The sequence below is a fragment of the Pieris brassicae genome, chromosome 7, assembly GCF_905147105.1.
Source record: "Pieris brassicae chromosome 7, ilPieBrab1.1, whole genome shotgun sequence".
Lineage (NCBI taxonomy): Eukaryota > Metazoa > Arthropoda > Insecta > Lepidoptera > Pieridae > Pieris > Pieris brassicae.
The window spans coordinates 7,381,914-7,392,664 of NC_059671.1; the positions used below are offsets into that span (position 1 = coordinate 7,381,914).

The 10,751-nt window shown below is 29.9% G+C and overlaps 2 protein-coding genes across 2 annotated transcripts; both read left to right on the top strand.

Annotated features, from left to right (window-relative positions):
* Nucleotides 1-601: 601 nt before the first annotated feature.
* LOC123712551 (50S ribosomal protein L1) lies at nt 602-3,212 on the top strand. Its single transcript, XM_045665710.1, has 8 exons — nt 602-802; nt 880-923; nt 1,004-1,134; nt 1,206-1,419; nt 1,488-1,655; nt 2,001-2,234; nt 2,646-2,743; nt 3,032-3,212. Exons 1-8 carry the CDS (start codon nt 784-786, stop codon nt 3,162-3,164), a joined length of 1,041 nt encoding a protein of 346 aa, XP_045521666.1. The 5' UTR covers nt 602-783; the 3' UTR covers nt 3,165-3,212.
* Nucleotides 3,213-3,629: 417 nt separating this feature from the next.
* On the top strand, nt 3,630-10,478 carry LOC123711786 (ras-related protein Rab-11A). Its single transcript, XM_045664578.1, has 6 exons — nt 3,630-3,920; nt 4,318-4,439; nt 6,541-6,773; nt 7,100-7,215; nt 8,071-8,205; nt 8,808-10,478. The coding sequence occupies exons 1-5, from the start codon at nt 3,881-3,883 to the stop codon at nt 8,199-8,201; spliced, it is 642 nt and encodes a 213-aa protein (XP_045520534.1). The 5' UTR covers nt 3,630-3,880; the 3' UTR covers nt 8,202-8,205; nt 8,808-10,478.
* Nucleotides 10,479-10,751: the final 273 nt, after the last annotated feature.

Sequence of the window (10,751 nt, forward strand, 5' to 3'; positions counted from 1 at the left end):
AAATAACTGTTATTTCAATCTTGGTGTATTAGAGCTTTTTGATAAATAAATTATAGCCACGCCTATATTTGGTTCAATTTATTGGGTTCGAGACCTAATATAAATTGAGTTGTGCGTTGTTTTACGAACAAAAATATTCTTGAATAAAGTATCCCCAAAAATCACCGTAATGAAAATGTCTCGGATGTCTTCATTCCCCCTAAATTTGGGATGGAAAACCTCCAAGTTGGCATCACTGTATAAGACAGTCATAGGCAATGGCAATGGGCAGTCCACTGCTCAGCAAATTTTTAAACGTATTGACAATTGTAAGCAAATTCCATAACTCTATTATAAAAAGTAGAATAAATAAACCATGATAAAATAGCAAATTAAGGAATATAGTGGTTTATTTTTATTTTCTAATTACAAAAGTAGTAGTAAAGCGTAAAAATAAGATAATGTGTGTTCATTTCATTTGTTTATAATTAAGGTTTATGATATAATATATATATATATATATATTAATATAATATATTTATTTATTTATTAAGCTTAATTAGTATCTGACCTCCTTTTCTTCCCAGTGATCTGTGGTATCTCTATAGTCTATACACCACCTGCTAATTGTCCCTGGTTTTAATATGAACTATTTAATTATTTATCTAGATAGAATAGAAATATTAACTCTAATGTAACATTATTAACAGGATCAAATAAATAAATTTTGAACTATATCAAAGTAACTATAATTAGGGCCAATTCGCCAGCTAGATAGGCTCTTCAAAATATCTTATCTAAATCATGTCTGGGGCACTATTTCGTAGGTTATTTTGTAGCTGTTATACATTATAAATATTTAAAAACGTCTGGTTTATGATTTGTTTACGTTATTTTCAGGCTCCCTGTTCAACAGTTTGTCTCTATATAATTGTAGTGCAACAGTAAGTATATGTAGCAAACAATATATTTTAATAAATCTCTGAGCATAGATTTAAATAATCTGATATTGTTTCATGTACAGCGGTCTCTACATACAACAACTGTTTATTATGCAGCTCGAAAAGGTACTAGGGCTAAAGCTCGTGCCAAGAAAGTCAAAGTGGAGATCACTAAAGTTGGATTTATTCCACACAACCAAAGGGGGAAAGACAAGTATGTTTTTACCAAAATAATTGTACCATTAATACTTGTGTTATATATGTATTAAAATTTTATTATTTTAGGTTAGCAAAAACAAACATAAATAAACATCTTGATGACTCTCACAAGAGTATATCACAGGACAATGTGTACCCGCTTAGGTATTATCGCTGGCCTGTGTATACAGCTGAGGAAGCTATCAGGGCACATCAAGAAACACATCATCCATCTATGTACAATGAGCCTGAGGCTTTTGTATATGCTAAAGTTGAAATTAACATGGAGGGTGTTAAGAAGGTATGACTTGATTGTTACATACACAAGGTAAAACTGCACTTCCCAACAATTAAATCTTATAATTACAGAACCGTTATATTGACAACTTCTCTCGACTTACATTGCTTCCACACTATTTTCCTCAAGATGAAGAGCGCACAATTTTAGCTTTCTGCAAGGGTCCTGAATTGATCAAGCAGGTAGCAGAGGCTGGAGCCACCTTGGCAGGAAGCACAGAGCTTGTTAAAAAAATTCAGGTAATGTAACAAGGCTAATTGATTAATTCTGTAGTTATGATGTATTCATTTATTTTTATAATATTCAACGTTTTTAGTACCACAAAGATTTAACATTGCTTTTTCTAATATTAAAATCAGCACTGGTAATAAAATAAGCGATAGCGATATAATAAAGACTTCCATATTTCAGTTTTGTACTTATTTAATATTGATGTAGTTTTTTCACTTAGTTGTGCTGTTCGAATCTTCGGATCTTTTGGTGCTAAAACTCAATATTGTAGTCCAGTCCTTTAATAGCATGATGCTAAATAAAATGAATTGTATACAAGAGACAGTGGCCAAATCTTTTTTTTTCTTTCACAGGAAGGCACAGTCAAACTTGGTGATTACGACTATGTAATAGCTCACCCGAACATCATTACAGATTTAGTACCAATCCGAGGTCTGATGAAGAGACGCTTCCCTAATATCAAAGCTGGTACATTGGACACTAATATTTGTGATTTAGTCAAGAAATTTGCTGCTGGTATCCAGTACAGAGTTATCAAGGATGAAAACCAACAAAACTTTGGCTCTGTTGAGGTTCCAATTGGAAGGGTTAGTTTAGAATACTGTTGTTCTAATAAAGAATAATTTGTGTAATTAACAACCATATACAAGTTAATATTTCTTTAAAATTCCTTTAAAAAATGTTCAGTGTCAGGTCATACCTGTTGGTATTTGGTAGTTGATAAACAACTGTAACTCCATAGTACCTAGTAAATTTTATTATATATAATAGCATTGAACTCTAAAATCTGTCCTTTTAATGATTATTATATAAGAATTAAAAGGGCATAGATTTTGCTGTAGTTTAAAGAATTCCTCTTTAATTCCTTTGTAATTGTTATTTATGTAATCTTTGTAAACATATGTGAACTGGTGTTGCTTGATAGACCCAATAGACAAAATGTTTATATGTATATAAAATGTATATTGAATATAATCTTCTCTATCTATCTTTCACAGTTAAACATGAGCCCAAGCAGTATTGCAGAAAACATAGACATATTACTGAAAGATATTCAAACTGTAAGGCCAAAGAGAGATGGACTTTTTATAACAAGGTATTGGGTACACTTATACTAATATAAAAGCATAATTATCTATTAATGAATACCTATTGTGTTTCTTTAAAAAAACACTATCAAGTTTATAATTGCAAGTGTTTTAAGCAAAAAGTTAATAATACACATAGATATATATGAAAAGTCATAGTTTGAATGATTCATATTATTAAGAGATAATATAGCCTCAGTATAGTTCAGTGATTGACTAGAGTTGTTAACAGTAATTATTGTGCTCAAATGATTCAATGAAACATGCTTGTAACATAAACATAATTTGTATTTCAGGTGTATTATATTGAGCCCACCATCATCAGAAAAACTTAAAATAGATCCATTTGTACATGTAGATCGTACATTATCTAAAGAAGTCCAAGAAGATAGTGACGATGAAGACAATGTTGCCGCTGCTACGGCGTAAATTAGATTATTATGATTAGAAATTAGCTTAATATATAATGTTTATTAATTATTTCTTTTTTATTTTCCTAACTTTTAGCAGCTACGGAAGTTAGTTTCAGAAGAATAGTATCTTTTAATGGATTTATAAAATATGGCTAAAGATTTAACTTTTGAACTTTTCGTTGACTATGATAATTTAGAGAGAAAAAAATAAGATGGAAGGTAGACATGTATCTTGTTTTGAAAAGTAATACACTATAGAGTATAAGCAATACATGCTATACATGTCTATATATTTTTTGGCCGTGCGTATTGTGTATTTATTTCGAAGTATTTATTTTTATTTTGAAATTGCCACAATATCTGGCAATAAATGTTAATTATATTTACCACAGTATTTGTTTTACTAATTTTACCTTAGCTATGAATAAAAAGGAAACGTATGTGTCAAAGTCAAAAACATAACAAGTTTGACGTACAACGTTAAATTTTAAGGCGTCAATAGGGGCGTAAAATAATCCGCCATTTTGTCTCTGAGACAAAATATATTTTTATTTTAATAGTTCAAGCTGTTTTTATTCAACTGATCCGTTGGCGAAAGTGATATTGGTAAAACTGTGCAGTGCATTAAAAGTCTGTGATATTTTTGTGTACAATTATTTTTGTTTACGTTACTACAATCTTTACGTTATTAGTTGACCGATTTTGACGTCGAAAGAACAACTATAATTTAAAATGGGTACAAGAGAGGACGAATATGATTATTTATTTAAAGGTGAGATAAAGTCACATTCATCGAAGTTGTAATCTTATAAATAAACAACTGGATATGAAATAAAAATGACTCTTGAACATCTTTGTTATGTGCTTTGTTAGTCCTGTAATGACGTATAATAATTAATAACGGTACCAAACTGGTATGTAATATTTTTTAAATGATTTTAAACTATAATTTCAGTCATTAATTGTAACTTTTCAAGCCGTGGTATGCTGTACCTGTCTCTATCTTGTCCATCAGCTGATTGTGTTGCAAATCGATATTAGGTTCCTTATGAGTCACCTTGCTAATCATCCGTGATATAATCAAAAACCTGTGATATCGACCCTAAAATTTCGTCATACTGAGCCTTGACTTGACTAAGTAATTTTTGAATGTATTTTCTTTGTTTCAGTGGTGTTGATAGGTGACTCAGGGGTGGGAAAAAGCAGTCTTCTTTCGCGTTTCACTAGAAATGAATTTAACTTAGAGTCAAAATCAACAATTGGAGTGGAGTTTGCAACAAGGAGTATAGAGGTAATGCTAAGGTTTTTTGTATAATTATTTTACAGGTGTCAAGTTTAAGAATTGATACTTATTATGAAATCTTTATAAGATATAAAAATATATCAACAATAATGACAATTTGGAAACTTAATTTTTAGTCAAATATTTTTTATGCACACAATGTAAGAGTAATAAATATTAATCCATCAATTTTTAGTCAAATATTTTTTAATGCACACAATGTAAGAGTAATAAATATTAATACATCTGGTTTTTTATCACAGGTCATGGTCTCATAAAAGTAAATAGACTGTTTGGCTTTTTGCCAAGAGTTTAATAACATAATAATACATAAATAGCTGGTTGTATTCTTAAAGTAGTCTTTGTAATTTGTTTTCTATTTAATTAATATTCATTTATGTTGATGTGTATTTCATAGTGAAAGTGAAATCTCTTCTTTTTTGACACTAATAAATTTTTCTTTTTTTTGACATTAATGATAGACATCATCAAGGCATCTAAACATAATTGTAATACACATGACATCTACCTATAAAGTTCTAAAACATTTAGTTGTTTTTTGAGGTGTTGAGTATTTAATTTGTATGTTATATGTAAAAGTTATTATGCTGGCTGTTATGTTCTCCATAGAACTAAAATTATTTGTTGTGTTGATACTACACAATTATAAAAACCTTATAACAGTGAAAATATAACTTTTTAATATTTCTTACATCATGTTCATGGTATTTGCCAATTGTATGTACAATGACCTTAATTGTGTTGATACTTGATACATTTAGCTGTCTACATTGTTTTTGTATTTCCTATTGGTTTTAGTTTACTTTGTTTTGTTATATATAATGTATTTATTTAATATAATTTATTGTCACATAATGACCATGGTTTAACAATATTTATTACTATAATAATAAATATTTTCATAAATTGTTATATGATTTTAAAATTATTTTCAGAAACATCTCAAATTTTATTCATAAAATAATTAGTTTATTTAATAATAACCCATTTTTATCACCCATTGATTTTAACAGAAATAAAAAAAACTTTTAAATGAGCTTTCAACAGTAAACACATTCTTCAAAAGCCACACAATGAATTTCCCATCAAATTTCTAATTTGTTGGAAAGTAATTCATTTTCTTGAAACACCATAAAACCTTCTATACATGTTAATGACATGGAAGTTGTTTTTATGAGTATGTGGGAAGATTGAATCACTAAAAATTTGCAAGTAAACTTGTTTGGTATGATGTCATTCACTAGAGTTATGCCAAAAAGAAACATTTTAATTGAATACAAATATTTATTAATACTATAATAATAATATATAGGTATTTTAACATTAAGTCAAGTCTGGTGGTCATCATAATAACATTACAAACTTGTGTGTGCCTAATAAATTACCATTAAAATGTTTTCTTTTTTTTATGAGAATATCATCAACATTTGATGTGGTTTTTAGTTAGTTATATCTTTTACCTAGTCTACCTATCTACTACAGTTATGTTCAAATATGCATTCCATACAAGGTACCTACATCCTCTTATATTTATATTTAAAAATGAAAGTATGATAAGAGGAAGTGTCAGTGACCTTCTAATTAAATTCACTTGAACCTCAAGCATTGACGTCTGTGGATTGATAGGCAGTAAAAATATCATGATTTTTAAAGACATTCCAGCAAATTGATTTTCTGGATTCCAACCTGAACTATGTACATCCAGAGAATTTGATGGTATCACATAACTCATTTAAAGTACATCTCAAGTTATGCTTTATAAAATTACAAAATTAAAAAATATCTATTACTCCATTACAAATAAATTTATAATTCTAAAACAATAATCTATTAATACATACATATTTGTTCAGCTGAAAGGTGTTTGTTCATGTTTGTAGAGTGCTTAAATGCTTTATAAATGTCATTTTCCAACTTTTATTTTGTATATGTATGTTTTTTATATGATATCTTTATCTTTAGTAATTTAACTTTAAAACTTTAACAAGGGTAACATGAGAAGTAAAATATTTGCGTGAAACACAAATAAAAAAGAAAATAGCATTATCTCGTCAATTTTATTTTATCGCTTTAATGTATGCCATTTCAGGTGGACGGAAAAACCATAAAGGCTCAGATATGGGACACTGCTGGCCAAGAGCGTTATCGCGCAATCACGTCTGCGTACTACCGAGGCGCTGTGGGAGCTTTACTTGTGTATGACATCGCAAAACACTTGTCCTATGAGAATGTTGAACGGTGGCTGCGTGAGTTAAGGGATCACGCTGACCAGAATATTCTAATCATGCTTGTCGGGAACAAGAGTGATCTGAGACATCTCAGGTTATGCTTTATGATTATTAACACTACAATATCCTCTAAGTAATATTTAAAAAAATATCTATAGTTATTGGTGAACTTACTTCCTTCCTTCCTGGAGTTCCTTACGTTTTTTGATGCTTAATGTTTTTTTTCTTTTTTTATTTTGCTTTTCAAATTGTTCAAATAGTCTCTTCTTCTAGTATTAGCTACATAAATCCATATTTTTAAATAAAATGATGAAGAACTTTCAGTCTGGATAGTTTGAGAAACAAGCTCTGTAAATGTGAATTAAAAACATTCATCTTCTAAGTTAGGTATTAAACAACATTTCTATTCTGCAATTTCAGATCAATCCCAACAGAAGAGGCAAAGGCATTTGCAGAAACGAATGGTCTTAGTTTTATTGAAACATCGGCCCTTGACTCTACAAATGTTGAACCGGCATTCCAAAACATTCTAACGGGTAAATATAATAGAAATAATGTAATTTTGTATAAAATAGCGATATATAGATTACTATAGCTAAATGTATGAGGCAATTCTTTTGAGCTGTAGTGCCCAGTGCCTCCAGGTTTAACGAAGTAATGGAAAAACTTTACTCGAAATTTAAAACATTATAGTTTTTTTTAAATTATTATAATCTTGATTGCATGAACTATCATCACCATGGTAACAAATTATAAAGTAAATTTTAAAAATGAAGTAAGTCTGTTACCATATTTTATTTCATGTAAAGAAAGGGGGACAATACCTTTCTATTAGATCAGTTGATAGGAGTTACTAGGCCTAGTCAGAAATACATTACATAATTAAGTTTGGTTGGATTGCTTGTACATTTAGTTTCCAAGAGTAACTATTTTGCTTGGAACAAGACAGAATGAGGTACCCATTATGTTAAATGTTTTTCGCATTTTTCAAATATATCTGTAATATTTATATAAAAAAAACTGTTTTGAGGGCAAATACCATATCCAAAAAATAATATGTACAATGTTATGATTGTACAAATTATATAACTATTATTAATATATATTTGACCTTTTAAGAGAGTGACTCATGATCACTATATATTATGTGTTCTATATGGTTCTAGGGTCAAATGCAATAAATAATGTCGTCGTCTCAAAGTACTTTGGTCTCGAGCAAGTTTGAGATACTATTACACATTTTTCATACAATGTGTTACAGTTTACGTATTGTATTCGAAAGAAGCATCTTCACGCTTTCACTACTACAATATAATTATATTTTTGTTAAATATCAATTTAAATTTCACCATGGCCCCAAATTCAATTTGACACACACAATCTTATTTCAGAGATCTACCGGATCGTGTCGCAGAAACAGATGCGCGATCCTCCGGAAGGTGACGTCATCCGACCTGATGCTGAACCGGCTGATCTCCGGCCATCTGCCGCAGACTCCGTGCGCAAACAGTGCTGCCAATAGACAGGTATAGCAACACAATCTAAATATGCAGTTTTGTATTTGTTTTGATTTTAACACAATACATAAAAGCCAAGGGAATATACATTTAAACTGTCACAGTTATATCATATTTAAAAAATGTATTTTTAAAAGAAAATATTAAATAAACATACATTATATGTACCGCCTACATATAGCTCATAGCATTGTCCAGAATTATTTTCTAATAAAAAAAACATGTCTTACGTCGGTTATTTATACATCCTATTTATCTTGATATTTGTGTAAGACTGTATGTTTGTTGTGTAGACTACTACTTTAAGAGATTCAGACTCAAAAATAGAGCGACATCTTATAATACCGATAATCTCGCATCGTATATTAGTTTAGTCTCATTATTATAATTATTTAAAAAGATACAATAAGGTGACAAATAAAAGAAAGAGTCGGGATCCGTCAGTGAAATCTCTGTGAAAAGTCTCCAAACAATTACCAGCACCACTTACGTCGCAGTACCCAATAGACAGTAAATAAATTATTTAATATCTATACGAAACCTATTACCAAGATATTCAATATTTTCGTATTGGTACTGGTATATAATTAAAAGTTCAATTCGTTTTTCAGGACTGTCAATCAAGAGGAAGAATGAAAGGAACTTTGCAAGATCATTCCCGAAACAAGATGCCAGATATGGTACACACAAAGGCAAATCTAGGCAAGTGCCTTATTGTATAGTGAATTGCTGAAATAATTCGAATATCCCCTTTTTTGCCACAATTGTATTACATTACATTATAATGTTTAGTTTCGCTATGAGGATATGGTCCAACAACGTAAAGATGCACAAGGTTCCATGTAACCAATGTAAGGTTTATTAACTATGTTATAGCATTCAACTTCTAGCTTGTAACTTAGAGATTGTCTGTGACAATTTAAGTGTGTTATTATTTTAACACAATTGTGGCAATTGAGTGATCTTCATTTTTATCTTGGCGTTCTTCTATAAAAAGGCACTTGACTAGACGCGTTAAGCTGGCAACCCAGTGCGAGCTCATGTAGATAGCTTTCTGTAATTTAGTGTCGAAATATTCAACCTAAAAAAATTACCAGGTGCCTAGCCAAGACGTCAAACAAGTTTTGGCGATTGTCATTATAAATTTAATGTGATTTCTCTCTAATAGTGAATGGGAATTAAATGCTTTGAAAAGAATATATCAAAACAAAAGTCATCAAGAACTTTACTGAAAAAAAAAATAGAATGGCGTCTTGACAAGGTTCTAAGTTTCACTGAAAAACGTGAAAAGCGTATAAACGCAATGCACTTCGGTATTTCATTGTCGCTTTAACAACCTAATCGGTTATCAAATTTAAGTTTCTTTTATTTTAGATCGGTTATCTTTTGCTTGGTAACCCTAATTTATTAGGGTTATCAGAAAGTCCTAAAAACGGCGTAGTAGATAATTGATACTGTATTTATTTAGTTAATAAATCTGTGTAACATCGAGTATTCGTTCGTACGGAGATACTGAGCAATAATTTTGGCTGATATAAATAGCACACAATAGCTTCATAATCTGATTGTTCGCCACGGTTATGTGTAAATTATAATGTTAAGTTAATAGTTAAAAGTTATGTAATCGGGATGTGTATAATAAACCGCGATTTCAAAAGACTTTTGTTTTATTTAAGCCAACAAAAGCTATGGCAGCCCTGACGACGGAAATGTATAGGATTGATTATTGAAATGATTTTATATGGTCTATAATATACACAAAACCGATTAGCTAGTAGTACTTTACTAAGAGAAATGTTAGCTTTTTTAATGATCATTTAGTTATTGATATGTGCCTTTTGTGGTCAGTAAGACTTATTTATTGGCTTTGTTTTTCATTGTTGACAGCACTTTTAAATTTTATGTTATAACTGGAATGTTACTTTCAATTTGCAAAATAATTTTAAAATTAATAAAATTTCTTTTTTAATGACTTACAGCTGAAGGGACGTTTTTTAAAAATAAATATTAGCAATAGAGTTTTCGATCACACTTTGTGTACAATTAATTTCGCATACTTTTTCAGAATTGAAAGTATTATTCCTATGCCATATTTCAGGGTGTTGCAATAGTGTCGTTGTGTTGCCATCTCAATACTCAGCGTTATGGTGTTGCCATATTGGTCTGTTACAACGGCACAAGCTTAGAAGATGTATTAAAATATCTACATATGCATGGTTATTTTTAGTGCCTATCTGTAATTACTTTATTAAAGACAATTATAATAAATAATGTAAATGTTTTGTGTATTTATTGAATTATCCTCTCGTGATTTTACAAACTCCCAATTCCTATTTTATTATGTCCTACTATTTTTATCTATAATGCAGAAAGACCTGTGTTTATAATTTCAATTGGTTCTATTATTGATCTTTATATTGGTGATATCACTGACCCCAAATCATTGGGACTAAATAGATATCAAGGCTAAATGCTAGTTAACGCAGTCATGTCATAATTTGACGACGTTCAGCCTTATACAAACAACTATTAGATAATATCTAGTAATAAAAAGA